Source organism: Mya arenaria, chromosome 17 (assembly GCF_026914265.1).
Source record: "Mya arenaria isolate MELC-2E11 chromosome 17, ASM2691426v1".
NCBI classification, from domain to species: Eukaryota; Metazoa; Mollusca; class Bivalvia; order Myida; family Myidae; genus Mya; species Mya arenaria.
The window spans coordinates 54,627,344-54,645,172 of NC_069138.1; the positions used below are offsets into that span (position 1 = coordinate 54,627,344).

Genomic DNA, 17,829 nt, shown 5'->3' on the forward strand with positions numbered 1-17,829 from the left:
ATATATCAAGGTGACCATCATACGTGCCTTTTGCATAACATAACAGAACATATCATTTATTTAGCTTGAACAGAAATAGTGACATAACAGCATGTTATGGCCGTTTTACTAGACACTTGGCCATTACTTATTTTCTCGACACACTGACATCTTTCTCGTTACACAGGCTGCTATGCTCTAGTGAACTTGGTCGTAATCAATCCATACTGTAGTTTCAACTCATGCCCGAAGACCACGGGCACCGGATTTTCAAACTCAGCTCTTTGTTTTAAATAGTTTTTTATAATTCAAAACTAATAAAAAACAATACCAAAAATGTGAAACAGTATTGACTTTTTTATTATAAATATGCACTTTGTAATGTTTATATAAAACGTCTCCATTTTTTTCCCCAAAAAGCATATCGCGATTTCTTTCTGGAAATTTATTGAATCATCTTTAAGAAAGTTTGTGACTGGACTGTACATTCACGTCTGAAATTGTAAATTGTCATTTTGAATATGGAGGTGGAAAGCCGTTGTCCACGTCAGTTGTTATCGGGTAGACCTTCATATTGATTTTTCAACAAAGTCATTTTCATCAGCATTACTTTGGCCATGATGCATTTCACCCCATGCATATTTGATATTCCTGAAAAATAAAATAAAACAACATGTGAAAAGTCTTACATATCACACTATTTCCCGGTTCAAACATTAAGTGTTGCATTAATACTACTTCCAATAAACAGTCTCATTAAACCCAGGACTGTTATTTCCGCAAAGACCATAACTGTTGTCTTTTACTCCTACCAGAGGGTCGCTGAAACCCAGGCCTTTTATTTCCGAACGCTTGCTGTTTTTTTTTTTTTACTATTTTATATTGTATTGATCCATTATATTTTTAAAGTTTACTACTGTAAGATTTTTTCCTCGATCTACAACGTTTTAATTACATAATATATATAATGTTTTAATATATATGCAGCTGTGCAGATGGACCTGAACCTAAACTGACCACGTTTACATTACTAATGGATCTGTGCTGTGATAAATTCGTCAATGGTATCAGCTTTATTATAGTTCAAACTATAAAGTGTATGCACGGAACATCATTATTTAGGCTCTTGCAAATAAAAAAGAAAAGTCAATACCCAATCTCTCGGGGATGGCCGTGTCTGCGTGGATATGCGCTGACTTTCTTTGGCCGTCTTCCACAATACACGTTGCTTCTATAAATTATGATCAGTAAGCATTTTCAGACTCACACTATGAACATACATTTTAACTACGGGAGATTGCAAATCAATGTGGTCGCTAATTAAAACGGTAGCCAAATCGCCCAAAGCAAGAGAAAAATAATATATAATAGTTTATATACAGATTAGACTCGTATTTTTAACAGAAAGAAAAACTAGTAACAAGTACTTACTTTACCAATTTACGATTACACCAAACGCCAATAAAAACTAAGAACACACTCACAACCAACCCAGTAATTATGAAGCTATCTGAAATAAATAAATAATAAAATGAATCGAAGGCTCACATGCTTCAAGCGTTAATGGTAATTCAAAAAGGAAAATTGTAAACGGTTGTGTAAAAATTAAGTGATTAGGCCATTGCAGCCCACTTTGTATTTTACGTTATATCTTGATAAAGAACCAGAAAGGTACTTACATAAAACAGGACGTTCACTGTGTGTTGGCTTATCCAGTGGCACTAAAATAGTGTTAATGATATAAGTGTAAACTCAAAGTATAATGAAAATTAAACTATTTCGAAAGACAATAAGAATACTCAAGCAGATACATTATACCATATATTGATAGAAAATGTTTGTGTTGTTATGTATTAGAAGATGAATTTCATCTTATTTTAGAATGCTCATTGTATAGTGATTTAAGAAAAACTTATATTAGTAAATATTATTGGACTAGACCAAATGTACCAAAGTTTGTTGAGTTAATGCAATCGGACAATGTTAAAGTGAATAGAAATTTAGCTATGTATATACATAAGGCATTTTATGTTAGAAACCAATACCATTATTACTATGAATAATATGTGTTTTTCATGTACACAATGATCTCTCGCTGTCATATACATGTACATAATGCTATATTGTGTCTCTATTATGACATGAAACATGAATATTTATTTATATGATCATTGGTGATTTATTTGACCATTTGATTACTTACATGCATATAATTCTCTATTTGTAAATGTATACTCATGGACATATTGTCTATTGTATTTGTTAATAAAACTAAAAACTAAACATTACTTAATTAGATATAAAGGTACACATATGCGCGGAAACAATGATATCGACTTGATATTGGCAAACACTTGAACTAGTTAAGTGTTTATTTGTTTAGTGCCCCTAAAAGTTTCATGTGAAACTGTATATGAAAGACTATTACACTCCACTTGGCGAGTGTTAAACTCCTCTGACCTCCTCACTACCTATCAGATACAATGCATATTTGGTTTACCGTTGCAAAGTGAGATGTTTCTAGTTTGCATCCCAGCGGTGGTCCAGCCATCGGGACAAGGTTTACAGTCCAACTGGCCAATCTCATCCTGGTACGTTCCACGTGGACAACGCTCACAGAAGAAATCATCGGGGTAGTTTCCTGACCCACAGGGTACTGAAATTGATTTACACTATAATATTTAAAAAAAAACTTGCTCCGACAATATTCAGAATAAAATCTTTGTCTGTGTTATATGTGGTGAGTAGATTTAAGTTTAGGGTAAGTACTGACAAAAAAACACATCTGACCGACATGGGCCAGGTATTTTTGAACCATTAAAACTCTCTCCATTTCATTTGTATGAGTAATAACTGATTGTTCCTTTTAAACCTTTGTAGCTAGAAAATAATTTAAAGCATGTTATTGTTTGATAAAATGGATAATTCATTTGTAATAATTACCACAGAAGTAATCAATCTGCACAGTGCCAGGTGAGCAGTTCACTTCTCCTTCTACAGATGTTCCATTGTGTACTAGGTCTAACGTAACTCCATTAACGTTGACCGCAAACAACGTCTGATTGACGTAATTTTGAAGAGTGTTATAAGCTTGTTCTAAGATATCGTAGCATTCCCGAAATTCTAAGAAAGAAACGTTTATACGTGCAGTAAATAAAATAGTTGTTGCAAAGATCATTTGTGTTAAAATAGTCTGTGATTTCTTGTAAGGTCGAGATTCCTTAGGATTAGTTTGACGACCGTTTGGTGCTAAAGTCATTTGGTAAATCCTTGAAAAAATCTTATTTTTAAAGGTCGTGTCATTTCATTTGATTTTTATTTAAATCAACTAAAATTAAATATCAACACATGTACAAATAGTTACCTGCATTTGGCGAACAAGAAAGCCTTAATACAAATAGCATGCCTGCCAAAGACCTCTTTCTGATAGATGCCGTATCCACCTCTGATACTACTTCTAAACCTTTGACGTTGCAAGTTCCTGATACCACACAATCTAACTCCTCAACGAGACTCTCTACTTTCAGTTTCACTGCAGGTCTTAAGCTGCTGTTGTCGGCACTGCTACTCCAGCCATTTACAATTTCATATTCACCAGAATATCTCATTATGTTATCTTCAGCAAGTTTGGCCTCTGAAATTTAAATGCTTTTTATCATGTATAGAGTTTATTTTATACATAATAAACAAAAACTAATATTGAAGTGAAGTATCATTAGATTGTTTTACATATGTTTGGTTGGAACTACATAAACGTGTATAAACTTTTTTTTAAGCTGGTCATTATACAGTCGAACCCCGTTGGCTCGAACTCCAAGGGACCGGCGAAAATACCTCGAGCCTCGGGGAGTTCAAACCAAGCGGGTATGCTTACATTCACTATAAAGAAATCCGCCCTTTTGATCGAGTATAGCTTATGTCATTAGCGGTTGGCGACAATACAGTTTAGCTACTGATTTCAGCGAAATTATATATACCTGAACACGGACCAAGAAGGCGGAAATTATTTGTTCTTTTTGTATGATTTACTTATGACCATGCATATTTTATGTTAATGTTGATATAACATCAACATAATGTACCTGTACAAGATGGTATTTGTGCCTTCGGGTTATCTTCATTCCGTATATTCCATGTAAATCCTGTGTTAGGTCCACACTCAATATGATCCAAGAATTCATCGGAATCAAACGCGAAACCATCCTGACAAAAGGGGAAGCACTCCTTGGTGACATTGCTTGTCCATGAGCAATTTATGGCGCCATTCTCGGGATCTTCGGGGTCCTCGTTACACTCTGATGTAAGGAAAATATGAAATGAATATTGGCAATATCCCGGTCGATCTACGGACATGTACAAGCGTTCTTTTTTGCGCGTTATAACTCACCTTGTGAGCACCAAAAATGTACAAAATTTATGATGCACAGATTGTAAAATTCATGGATTTCTTGATAACGTAGTTTTGGAAAATAATCACTGTTTCCGGTTGGTAACCGTTATTACAGTTTGCTGGGAAAGCACATACTCATATCCTTGTGTTCATATAACAACAAAACAATTTACCGTAAATGCAATCATCTGGCAAAGCACATGGCTCAACCTTCTCATTTTCACCGACACAGTCAAATCCGCCATTTTCCGGCACAGGATTGTCGCACTGACGGTAACGCGAACGTTGTCCCTTGCCGCAGGTTACTGAGCATTCTCCCCAGTCACCCCAAGCCGACCACGATCCATTCACTGTAGAACGTAAGGAATTTTATACTAATTATGATAAGCAAATGTTTATGTTAGTTCAATCTGATATAAACATCATTTGCAAGAACATCGTATGTTTGCTGGTAATAGCAAGAGTAGTCAGTAGCCCCTAAAACTATTATTTTATCGTTTTACAACTTTCGTCGTTTAAACTCGTAGTTTGGTAGATTGGAAACTCTGATTACTTAGGTGTGTCTGATCAGGTTCTTAACCATTCAATACAACTGCAGTAATGCCGCGGTTTTATTAACATAATACATATCGAACAGTTCTTTTATGACACTGACGACTTAGATACATTTTACCTATAAAGACAATGCTTTCAAACCAAAATGTTTACACTCACCGACGAAAATTTCACAAAATTCGCCTGTGTAATGAACACCACAATCGCATATGTATGTGTCAATCCCGTCTTCACATGTAGCTTCATTTTGGCAGGAATTCATATCGCAATCATCAATGTTCTGTTCGCATTTCACTCCGTCGAAACCTTGCATACAAGAACATGTAAAGGATTCGATCTTGTCGTAACAGGTTCCACCATTCAAACATGGTGCACTTTGGCAGTTATCATAGTCTGTAATAAATCGTGAAAAGTCATAAGCATACCGGTAAGCGTTTCTCTCATATAGAACCCGACATTTGTGCGTTTCAGCACAAACATATTGACACCACATACGCAAATACAAACACCCACAAACAAGCCATACCCATCAAAATTGCTTTACCGTTAAGTGATGGAATAACCGCCTTGGAACGGTCAGTGAAACAAGAATTCACTGGAACTGGAGTCTTCTAGGGTCTTAAACCACTTTTCAACTTCAATTTGTATATAGTGGTTGCAAAACGCTAATATGAACGAGTACTCGTACATATTATCTAAATTATTAGGTTAAATAAAGGATACAACGATAAGAAAATCAACAATACCAATTACCATCGCACTGACTAATCGAGACAGCAAAATGGCCCTCTGCATCAGCAAACTGTTTCCAAGAAAAGATGTTTCCTTCATTTTCCGAGAAGCAGTTTCTGGTATCGTCGCTGATGGGTTTGTAGTCCCAAACGTTAAAGGAAGTCAATCTTCCACTAAAACCGTCGCCTGGAATTCAAAGAAAATATGAACAGCTAGCTACATCAGAAATGTATAAAAATAGTTGTTTTTTAAAATTAGGAATTCATTTTCAGCTGTTTGGATTATCTTGTCATTGCCATCCACTGATACTTAGATTGTACGATTTCTTAAAGGAATATATTTACTCTTCTAAGATAACATTAGCCTGATTGGAACTTGAAACTTCAAAATATCAAAATAATCATGCAAGAAATCTTAAAAACAGAAGTTAAAAATAGTAGCCCGGATATTCTGTGTATTTGTAATTATTTTTATAGGGCATTTACACACTTAAGGTTTATTCATTTAATTAATATTAATCTCGGTCAGATAGTTTTGAATGATTTGGATTAAAAGTATATTGTTAACTTAATCGAGTTTACCTCCAACGTGAAGAGTCAAATTTGTAGCTGCCATGTGTGTGGTAGAGCAGTTCTGCCCTGATATTATCGGGTGTCCGTTTAAAACAAGTGTCATACTATCGTCTTGCAAATGAAGCACGACGTGTTGCCACCGTTTTGTGAATTCAAGCGCATCAATATGTCCCGTGAATACACAGCTAAATAAATGAATGTTTACTTAGTAATGTAATTATCGTACAATAAAGACATGTATTGAAAATATGTTTCTTATTTCCCAGGGTATTTCTTAGTCCGTTTATGATATAACTGTTCTAAGACATTCTATACACCATGTCTTCTAATAAAACATAATACAGAGGTTTATACATGAAAATAACTCAATCTACGTTTCAGATATTTTTGGTATGATTATAAGTAACGAATATATAAATCAATTGCAAATAAGTGAACAGAAATTCATACCCTTTCCAGTTCAGTTCCACAGTGTTATTTGCATGCCCGAGAAAGGCAATTGTTTCATCAAATTCTCCATATATTTTAAATATATTGTAGCATGCTGAACACTTTAACCAGAAACTGAGATAAACATTTGATTCCAACATAACTTCTTGCTTGGTTGTCGCAACAGCACTCTTTACGGAATCCGATGAAAATTGAAGGTCGAAATCTAATGAAGACATAAGTATTATGAACTAAGTCATTAATAGTATTTGGTTTATATATTTACTTGTATATCATTTTTATTTCATTCCATTTCAATTCATTTGCAACAATCACAATCGAATGCTGAATACCAGTTCCATCGTAGAACAGTCATATTTAACATAAACATTATACATTTCAAGGATGATATCAAAATCAGTACCATAACAATCATCAGCGGACTTAGCTATTTCACCAGGTTTGGTTGTTGTGGGTCCAGGACAGACTGAACAGTCTACAGAACCAAAGGTGGACGCAAAGTTGCCTGTGTCGCATGGAGAACATGGAAGAACCCCGTTGGCTGAGACATATCCCGGCGGACACGCATCTGGAAGGAGTCAATCAGAGTGTGATAATGATTTCCTGCTTAAAGTTGTACATTTGTCTTATATGTTGTGCCATATTGGTATGAGAAGTGCCAACAAAATTATGCTTTCGTTTTATGTATTAAACGTGATCATGCAAACTTTTAATAATAAGTGTTAAATTTAATAGATATGGGTTTGTTCGAATAACCAATTGAGCAGGGTCTTCGTTGAATGAAGGTTACTGGGCCTGTCCTTGAGTTGTTATTTTGTTTTAACATCATGGCAATCGCCAACTTCCCAAAACAATTAATTTATTGATAGAAACCGGGACATGGCCCTCATTTCCTTTCAAAACTATCGTTCTAATAAGGTTGGCTTATTTTATGTTGTTGGATATTCACAATTACCAGTTTATTTAACTACATACATTTTGTAATAGGTTTGCAGAAAACCCTAACGGTTTGTCGAGATTGTTTGTCAATGGGTTTAAATTACTCTTAAATGGATTGCATTTTACAAACATATATAACTTACCATTTTTTTTTATTAGTCATGTACAAGAGTAATTGATAAATGGCACCTGGTAATTATAATGTTTTTGGTTAATTAAAATTGAAATTATTACATACCAATACACTCGTCAAAGTGCACAGCTCCCATCCTTTCTGTTGTTTTGTTAAAAGGACAATAATCACACTTAGTTTGCCCTGGCAATGGCTGAAACATGCCGCGAGGACAGATTTCACATCGGTTGTTTTCAGGTTTGTGGAATCTGCCTCTTCTACATTCAACTGTATTTAAAAGAAAGGAAATAAATCCTTATCTGTTGCATAATACCGACATTTATAACGATAAAACGATTACGAGTTGAAGAGACGTGTTATGTCGACATAATTATAATGCTGAACATTGAGCTAGTGTTTCACAAGAATAGTTGAAGTGCAAACGTCATCACCAAAACACAATAACGTTTGGACATTAACAAAAATCACTCACCACATGTAAGAGTAAAGTTGTCCTTATATGAGCCCAAAGGACATGATAATTCCGGATTGGAAACCGTCCTTCCTTCAAATAGGAGAGAACCTGAACTGATGTTAAAACAAACCGCAAAATGAAAAGGGAAAACGCAACTTTCCCTTTTCAGCATGGTAACATTTTTATTCAACAGAAACCCTTTGTAATGTCCTCAAAGCATTTCTGTAGGATAAGAAATAGTTTTGGGAATATTACCAAACACTTCATAGTATGGTATTGAAGAGTTATAGTGTGGTTTTCAACATTTCTGGTAATATTCCCAAAAGAATCCATAGTATGCCAGGTTTTCTGGGAATATTACCAATTTGATCTTGAAAAGTTGGTAACATTACCAAAACATTTTGATAATATTTCGAAACACTTTGTAGAATAGTATTGAAAGTTGTGGTGGGTGTTTTAACATTTTTGGGAACATTCCCAAAATAATCCATACTATGCCGAGAGATTTTCTAAAATATTCTTCAACTATGAAAATTCACAAATATTTGGTAATATTCCCAAAAAAATGATGAACATTTTCTGATAGGAATCTCAATATAATGTCCAGGTTTTCTGGGAATATTACCAATTTGATCTTGAAAATTTGGTAACATTACTAAAACATTTTGAAAATAATTCCAAACACTTTGTAGTATAGTATTGAAAGTTGTGGTGTGGGTTTCAACATTTGTGGGAACATTCCCAAAATGATCAATACTATGCCGAGAGATTTTCTAAAATATTCTTCAACTATGAAAAGTCACAAATATTTGGTAATATTCCCAAAATAAGTGATGAACATTTTCTGCTAGGATTCTAAGTATAATGTTCAGGTTTTCTGGGAATATTTCCAATTTGATATTGAAAAGTTGGTAGCATTACCAAAACCTTTTTGAAAATATTTCCAAACACTTTGTAATATAGTATTGAAGAGTTATGGTGTGGTTTTCAAAATTTCTGGTAATATTCAACATTTCTGGTAATATTCCCAAAAGTATCCATAGTATGTTGAGAGGTTTTCTAAAAAATAATAAAAACTAGGGGTTGTCACAAATATTTGGTAATTTTTCTGAATTATGAACATTTTCGGCTAACATTTTAAAATTCGTCTTGGAAATAATGTCCAGGTTTTCTGGGAATATTACCAAAGTTAATCTTGAAATTTCTGGTAACATTACCAAAACCTTTCGGGAATATTACCAAACATTTCAAAGTATAGTATTTAAAGTTATAGTGGGGGTTTTAACATTTTTGGGAACATTCCCAAAACTATCGATATTATGCCGAGAGATTTTCAAAAATATTCTTCAACTATGAAAAGTCACAAATATTTGGTAATATTCCCAAAATAAATGATGACCTTTTTCTGCTAGGATTCTGAATAAAATGTCCAGGTTTTCTGGGAATATTACCAATTTGATCGTGATATTTGGTAACATTACCAAAAATATTTGAGAATATTACCAGATGAACTGAAACAGACTAATTCAACAAAAAGCCTTTGAAAACTCCACAAATAGTTTCTGTAGGACCAAATAGTTCATAGTATAGTATTGAAAACTGGGGCTTTTCAACATTTTTAGAACATTCCCAAAATAATCCATATTATGCCGAGAGATTTTCTATATCATTCTTAAACTAGGAATAGTCACAAATATTTGGTAATATTCCCAAAATGAATTACGAACATTTTCCGTTATCGTTCTCAAATTCATCCTGAATACAATTATATTATCTTGAAATATTTGGTAACATTACCAAAACTTTTTTTGGGCATATCAAAAGATGAATTGAAATATAATAATCCAAAAGAAAAAGCTCCACGTGGGCTGCTGTAGGACATGAATTATTCTGGGAATATTACCAATATCTTCATTGCATAGTATTGAAATTAACAGCAGGTTTTTCAGCAGGTTTTTAATATTCCCAGAATAATCTATAGTATGACTAAAATTGTTTTAAACATTTCTAAAACATGCAATATTCGCAAATGTTTGGTAATATTTCCAATAAAAATATAAACATTTTATAACAAGAGATGTTTGTCAAACATTAATCCCCACCACCCCCTGAGCGCCATGTTGTCAGGATTATTTGAACAATCGAAATACGCATGGACTGAAATGACAGCTGATTGGTCATGGCCATTGGATGACTTTAAGGCAGTTTAAAGATTATGACCATTCAAAGTGTGAGGATAGTAGACATAGTGTTCAATCGTGTTCAGATGATAACAGATATTTGCAGATAAAATGTGTCCTCTTAGAAGGGAATAAGTATATACGACAACATTTTAATGGCGAATATGAGTTATGACCATGACGTTTGACTCTAATAAGTGTTGATTGATAGAACGACATAGATTACATATTCCTGGTTGTTTAAAACTACTAGAATGTTATATCAGTATTACAGCTATGTCTCTTGCAATTTTACAATTTGACAATAATTATTTTAAATACAAGTGTGGACTTTCGCATATTATGATTTAAAAAAAAAACACAGAAAAGAACAGAACAGACGTTTTTAAGTCATATACATCAGAACATCGTCTAAACACATACACTTAGGTTTTTGATATCAAATGCTTGTACATGGTTAGTGCTATGGTTAAAGACACAAATATGTTGACGTAAAGGCAGCAGTATCAGAGGATGAACTAAATTAATAATAATAATAATTATTAGGAATAGCATTACGAATACATACTGATTCTTTAACATAATCGCAGAGCTTAACCAGCTCACATGTATTGACAGAGTTAAATATATTTCTGGGAATATTACCAACTAAATCTTGAAAGGTTTGGTAACATAACCAAAACAATTCGGGGATGTTACCAGATGAAGGGAATACAAATATGATTATTTGACAAACATACAAACAGCCAACAGACAAATAGAACTTAAGATGCAAAACTAGACATGCTGGTTTTACGACTCTTGCTAATTTACTGCCGGAGATACGTGTGACAAAATGTTTGTGACAGCTGGATGAACCGACGAACAGACAGACAAGTGAAATCTATTTGCCTCTCAGACTGGGGCATTTAAATGAATAGCAGTATTGAACATTTTTCGGTTATAACACATATACAGTTTTAAACAATTTATTCACAACGTGAATGACAAACAACTAAGTGTATGTTATGAACTGTACATTTAAAGTATGCTTAAATAAAAAAAAGTCATCGAGAACATGATTAACATAATTGGTGAATGTTCCATCAGTAAACATGGAGCAGGTTCAATACTTTTTTATTGTTCTATGTTTCTTTCCATATCATTAAAATAAACCTAAAGTATCTGCTTAAAGTTATCTATTCAAGAAAATAATAATACTTCTATCATTCGTTCTCGCCATTTACAAGACATTTTCTTGATCGGAATACTTTATAGTATATGCTAAACAACCTATAGCAAACATTTAAAAGTTGATTTATATTTCCTACAAGGATGTCACTATATCAGACTCTGAGTCAGCTTATGTTGGACACAAATGTTGTTGAAAGAAGGGGTATTTCATACAAACAAATTATGAAAAAAAATAGAATTTTTTTTTATAATAAACACAGAGTAGATGAGCCAAAGCATGATGGCCTTCGAACTGTTATCAAGTGACAATAAAGGGTATAAATGTAATATTTCATGAATAATGAGTTATGTAGGGTAAGAGCTTAGCATACTGGAATGTTTCTCGAGAGAGACCAAGACTAGATTCCCGACTTCGCCATTGACCGATTCTCTGTGTTCACAAAATGAAACTTGAATTTGTAACTTACTAAAATAAAATAGGCTTTAAGGCAAAGCAAAAGTAAATAAAAAATAACTCAATCATAAAATGTACAAATATTTACAAAATGAAAACACAATGTAAGCTTACTGAAATACAAAAACAAGGTTTAAAAGATATGTACAGGCAAACTGTTATCTGATATTTATGATCATACCAAATATATGAGGTTTTAGATGTCTGAAGCTTGTTTGGAACAATACGAAGCTACGGACTGATTTATAAGTTGAATCTGAATTTCCGATAATTGTATTACGTTGTCTTTCTTACATCCTTCGAATTTTGCAATTAAATATCGACGATTAATTTTCATTTTGTCCAAGGGATTCAAAATCACGCTCTGTTTATTTTTTACGTTGAGAGAACTGTTAGTTTTCCGACTGGCCGACGGGCAAAGGTTATCATGTTTCCCTCCATTTCTCCAATATACACACTCTGGTTTGTATATTCCACAACTGCCACCTGAAGACGAACCAAACATATAAGTATTTCCTAGATTTTATAGATGTGGTGTATTCTTAAAATTACAGTGTATACTACATATTGCCATTATAGCCAAAATCCAATTAATGATCATTTTAAGTTCAGTATATTTGTTATATAATGTCTTATACTTTAATAGACAAATGGCTTTGTTATATAATGTTTCATACTTTAATAGACAAATGGCTTTATATTTCTGTATTTATACTTGAACATACCGTCATATTTTCTGCTATTTCGGCTAAAGTTTCAGTTTCTGCTGTCTGAAAATATATTTTTGAATCCTTCTGTACTAAAATAACGATTGAATTTATGAAAAGCATATAACAAACAGAGGTGGGGAAACCATAATAAAAATATGCTGGACGGAGGCGGGATTCGAATCCGCAACAGCGTGATTTTAAAGTATATGGTCTAACCACAGGACCGGGGCTCTAAAGCAATTGCAAAAGTATACTTTGCTCTTAAGTATGTATGAATTTTTTTTGCACTATTTCTTGGGTTGCCAAATTTATGAATATGACTGAGTATTATATTGCATATTGTTATTATTTTGCATACAACATGAATGTGATATGCAATGCATGTATGCCACTTGCCAAGTTTTCATTTGAATACTGGTAGGAAAGTTTCAGTTCATTACTAAAATCATTTATTATGCTCAGTTATAATTGTTACATTAAATAAGATTTTGCCAGTTATCTTTGGTAAAGAAATCATGGAAAATAAACATTAATAATTTAGCATGTATAAGTTGTTTTTCTTAAATTCAATTATTATTTTCATACAATCTTTACAACTACTGAACTATAAAACACTTTAACTTAATTTTGCGGTTGGCAATTTCTGTTTTTCAGTTGGAAGTGTTTAGCTAATTCGATTACGTATCAACGTTATTATTAGTATCCTACATGGCCGAGAGCGTAAGATAGGTTCATTACCAACCTGTGCGTCGGGTGTTTTGTGGAAACGAGGTTTACTCGAGGTTTACTGATTTTTCACAGAACACCCTGAGCGAGTGTTGGGACGAACCTTTCTTATACGGGCGGCTATGGTATATGCTTTTTCTCCCATCTCAGTTTAATAAAATTAGGTAAAAATGTATTTTTACTGGAACTCTTTATGACAATAAAAAAATACAGTTGAACACCGTTAATTGAATATCGTAGGGACCCAAAAATAATATAATGATATTTCGGATTAATAATTTTCATAAAATTGACAGCATTCGCGAATAATAGATGACGTGAAATACTAAGTCGTGAAGATTGCAATTTCGGTTACACGTTACCAATATGATACATTCGGTTTGAGTGATATTTCGTATACAAAAATATTTGTTGATTTATTATGTACAAAATGACAAACAATTCGTTTTTTTTTTTACTTCTTTATTAAAACATAAAACGTTTAAAACAAATTGACAGCACATGTATGCATTCGGAACATAGTACGGATTATTCGGTAGCGGGTTAAGTGAGCAATGCGTATTTTCGATTGATATTCATGTTGTGTTAACCAGAAATTATATACACATCACATCACCAAAATGAATTGCTAATTTTTTTACATCGATGATTGTAAAATTCACGTGCTCAATTTCATTCTTTAACAAGCGCTAATTGTGCTCCATTGTCACCCCAAGCCCATGCCCTAGTGTAATTGAAGTATGGTGTGAAAAACTATGACATGATAAGGTTCGAAATAAGAATTGATAAAAAGGTGTGAAATACCAAATCGGGCCCGTAATTTTTACTTGGGAATAGCGATTCATTCGGACTAGCGATTTCGGATTAAAGATTAAAAATTTAGTTAAACAAAGTAGGAGTAAAATCGGGACCAAAAAAAAATAGCAATCAATTCGGATAAACGGTGTTCGGAATAACAGTGTTCAACTGTATTTCATACGGGTCTTTGTTTTATCTTTGCCCGAGGGCAAGATACTAATTTCCTGCATGGCCAAATTTTTGGATCTACTTATCTGAGGTAGGAGAAAAGTATGTCTATCAAATATTATCAGTCATATGTAATAAATGAATTCAGCCTAGTTTTAAGTTGTATTTCTTCAGACAAACAAACCTGATCGAATCTGGCATTGTTTGCTTGTGTAACCGTTTCCTGCAAAAGCTGTTTCTTTGCAGCAACCCGAGATTCCTGCAAATGGTATAATACAAATATACAAATTTATTTGGGTCAAGAAAAAAGACAGAGCTTCTTTTCACTAACAATAGTCACAAAGACATACTAAGAGTTCTATCTTTGTAATATTTGTCTCATTCTACCATAAATTTATGTCAGTTGTAGTAATATGTTGTTAAAAAATGGGAACAGAATCTAGAATCGAGATACACAATGGTCTTTATATCAATATTTCAAAGCAAAATATTGTTTACATGATCCTTCTGCATAAATAAACTTTAGGAACATAAAGATGCATTGGTGAATTTGGCTGTTCTTTAATGAAAAACAAGCAGTGCTCCAAAACTCAGTTATTCTTACAAAATTAATATTGAATAAAAGATGTGAATATAAAATCAAACTTTTATTTTCTCGTCAAATGTTGAAATCCATATGGATTTTCACCCATTGCAGGAATTTGAAAATATAATTACAAGGCTCAGACAGCAAGCAGACATATTTCATCAATATACATTTCTTTTACATTACAATTAATTTCTTAATCCGGTCAAAGATCTTAAGTGTTAACTTAACCTTCACATTTTGATGTTGTAAATATGGTTGTCATCTTATCACATGTGCTGAAGGTTTGATGAAAAGAAATGAAGATATAATGAAGATTTTTCAGTTAATCTACCAAAGACTGTTTAAAATAGATCGTCAAAATATGAAATTACATAGTTATAGCCATCATAAAGAGTCTGTTATGAACGATGGACAGTCTTATAGGTTGACGGACTGATTATTTTAAAAAAGCGACATGAAGATATCAAAGATCATTAGACTGCAACTGTTATCCTTGTTAATTAAACAATAGCTTCGCTTGTGGGTTCAAAAAAGACAAAAAGGGACAATATTTTACCAAAATGCTAATAAGAACTACATGAGTTATGAATGTTGACCCTTTGGTTTACTATGATTTATAATATACTTGTCAATCATCTTAGCTGTAACTTGTGTGATTACTACACATATATCAACTTTAACACGTTTTCAACGAAAGACAACAACATATCCCCATGAAGCTATGATGTAAGCTCATCTTTCTTAAACAGACGAGCTAAAACAAATGCAAGGAATATGGTCATAATAGGTACCCCATTTACTTCTAGGTTGATCAGATGCGGCATTTATGTATGTGGTTAGAGGCTGTGGACTTTGTTATTTAAGTTGAAGCTATAAACATGCACATATACATAATAATCGTGAGAAATAACGAGCTTCATTGGATATAATTGGTTTCCGTGTAAAAAACAGTACCTTTGGTAGGGAAGCCCTTGCCCTTGCTGCTATCTGTTCTGCCATTTTCACTCTGAGCATTAGACTATCATTCTCTGCATACACTCTGTTTTGGTTTGCCTGAAATATATGTTCATGGCCTCAAAATTTGCGATATTTTTCTAAATCGACATAGGAAATATTTAATAAACATTTAAATAGTACAAAACATAATACTCTCTGAAAATGTGTATAGGCGTATATTCACAGAGAATTCATGTTCATTTTATGAATAATATTTATAGATAAGCATATGTGCTTTCCTTTTTTATGTTCTTTATAAGGTTGTTCATATATAATGAAATACTTGTTACAAAATAGAGGGCCTATGCTTATTTATTTACACTACTTTAAAAGTTGAACACCGACAAGGTCTCTTTACAGAAATGGAAATATTACGATACAATAAAAAGACATGTCAAAAATTAATCAAAATAGTTTACCATTTTAAGCATTTAAGATTTAACGGCATATTATCTGCATATCTGCAATCTGCCTGTCTTTATTTACCAGTTTTTCTTTCAAATTCTGAATTTCCCCTTGTAACTGAAAAATAAACAATTACAATTAAACCCTTATACTATTCAACAACATAATAATGTATGGAATTTCACATTTATCTCATGTAGTCTTCACGCGTGTGAAAAGAAATTGCTCGTTATATTTGTATTTACAACTTATTGTGTGTGATTTTCCCAGCAAATTAAAAACATTTAAAACATTACTATATTGGCAATCCGGGTACTATACCTCATTTATTTGCCGCGTTTTAGCGATGCACTTCTTTTCGAGGTGATTGTTTTCGATATGTTGCATCTCGCATCCCTGAAATACAACAAAGTATGGCAACTCGTAGTGATAATCTGGGCAAAGAGATTGTTCACAGGTGTGCCTAAAATATTATCATTCCTTGTAACACCATTTAACAATCCTCAAACCACGGAAATTAATTTAGTTTTATACATCTAAATACAAAGAAATGGATGTTTGACATGGATTCATAGCAAACGCTACAGACGATCCATTTCAAAATCATGAAATATCATGAAATATTTAAATAAATTGAAATAGTGATGACTAAAGAACAACTAGACAAATATAACGTTAAAAAACTTCAGAAAAGATACCTAGTTGCGCTAATTAAATAAACAGAACAACAACAGGAAGTCCAATTATGTAAAAAAATATTGCCAAAAATGCTGCATTACAAATATACGAATTATTTGGTATTTGCCCGGCTTCCATGTGTCACTTTAAAACGTCGTGATTAGGAAAGTGCAACTGTCACTTTTTTATAAGTATATAAGCCAGAGTCACAAAGCGTAACAGAAATGTAAACCACCTTGTGTCGTAATGCACCTGGGATTTAGGCTTAGGTTACTTTTACTATAAAAATGTTTTACTAATAAATAGTTAGATGACCTGAAGTAAGTTATAAGTTATTAAGAATGGGCGAAGTGAGCATACATTGAACAATTTTACCTGGAAATCTAACCATGTCAAGAACAGGGATCTGCTTTGCCTGAATCCTGGCTTCGTACCGGAAATAAACTGTTCTAACTTGCATTGAATGCTTTCATCATCTTCAAAGGAAACCTGTTTTGTGGAAAATTGTGAAAGATATTTATTTTAAACAAGATAAATATAATCATCACAACTAGTGCTTGTGGAAAGTTTTATATGATATTATTATTATAATTATCATTTTTAAAAAGGCGTTTATAAACTTTGCTAGGAAAATATGCGTAGCAAAACTTAATTGCAAATTGCTCATATCAACTCATATAATACTTGATAAATGTTTAATTATATCATTGCAATTTGTTGATAGAAAGATGATAATAAAAACTAATGT

At 32.9% G+C, this 17,829-nt stretch overlaps 2 protein-coding genes across 3 annotated transcripts in view; both read right to left on the bottom strand.

The window, feature by feature from the left end:
• Positions 1-321: 321 nt before the first annotated feature.
• LOC128222748 (uncharacterized) overlaps positions 322-17,829 on the bottom strand; it is a 44,043-nt gene continuing 26,535 nt past the window's right edge. Inside the window, exons 3-18 of one of the 2 annotated variants that reach the window (XM_052931859.1) lie at positions 8,223-8,317; positions 7,856-8,017; positions 7,082-7,246; positions 6,679-6,883; positions 6,238-6,413; positions 5,678-5,842; positions 5,084-5,317; positions 4,543-4,719; positions 4,062-4,274; positions 3,344-3,613; positions 2,923-3,102; positions 2,480-2,635; positions 1,659-1,700; positions 1,411-1,489; positions 1,133-1,210; positions 322-630 (exon numbers count right to left, since the gene is read on the bottom strand). In XM_052931859.1, the coding sequence (XP_052787819.1) occupies positions 549-630; positions 1,133-1,210; positions 1,411-1,489; positions 1,659-1,700; positions 2,480-2,635; positions 2,923-3,102; positions 3,344-3,613; positions 4,062-4,274; positions 4,543-4,719; positions 5,084-5,317; positions 5,678-5,842; positions 6,238-6,413; positions 6,679-6,883; positions 7,082-7,246; positions 7,856-8,017; positions 8,223-8,317 (2,479 nt within the window). In that variant the 3' untranslated portion in view covers positions 322-548. Of the gene's footprint in view, positions 631-1,132; positions 1,211-1,410; positions 1,490-1,658; positions 1,701-2,479; positions 2,636-2,922; positions 3,103-3,343; positions 3,614-4,061; positions 4,275-4,542; positions 4,720-5,083; positions 5,318-5,677; positions 5,843-6,237; positions 6,414-6,678; positions 6,884-7,081; positions 7,247-7,855; positions 8,018-8,222; positions 8,318-17,829 lie in introns of those variants that run through there. The other variant, XR_008259216.1, reaches the window with a different exon arrangement.
• On the bottom strand, positions 11,297-17,694 carry LOC128222749 (uncharacterized). Its single transcript, XM_052931860.1, has 7 exons — positions 17,457-17,694; positions 16,725-16,799; positions 16,418-16,520; positions 15,957-16,055; positions 14,598-14,672; positions 12,737-12,781; positions 11,297-12,497 (listed from the first exon to the last, which is right to left on the bottom strand). Exons 3-7 carry the CDS (start codon positions 16,427-16,429, stop codon positions 12,387-12,389), a joined length of 342 nt encoding a protein of 113 aa, XP_052787820.1. The 5' UTR covers positions 16,430-16,520; positions 16,725-16,799; positions 17,457-17,694; the 3' UTR covers positions 11,297-12,386.

Excerpts from the sequence above, each read along its gene's own strand:
- LOC128222749 (XM_052931860.1), bottom strand. Across the intron at positions 12,782-14,597 it reads ACAATGCCAGATTCGATCAG|ACAGCAGAAACTGAAACTTT; the intron begins GTTTGTTTGTCT and ends ATATATTTTCAG. Across the intron at positions 12,498-12,736 it reads AAATAGCAGAAAATATGACG|GTGGCAGTTGTGGAATATAC; the intron begins GTATGTTCAAGT and ends GTTCGTCTTCAG.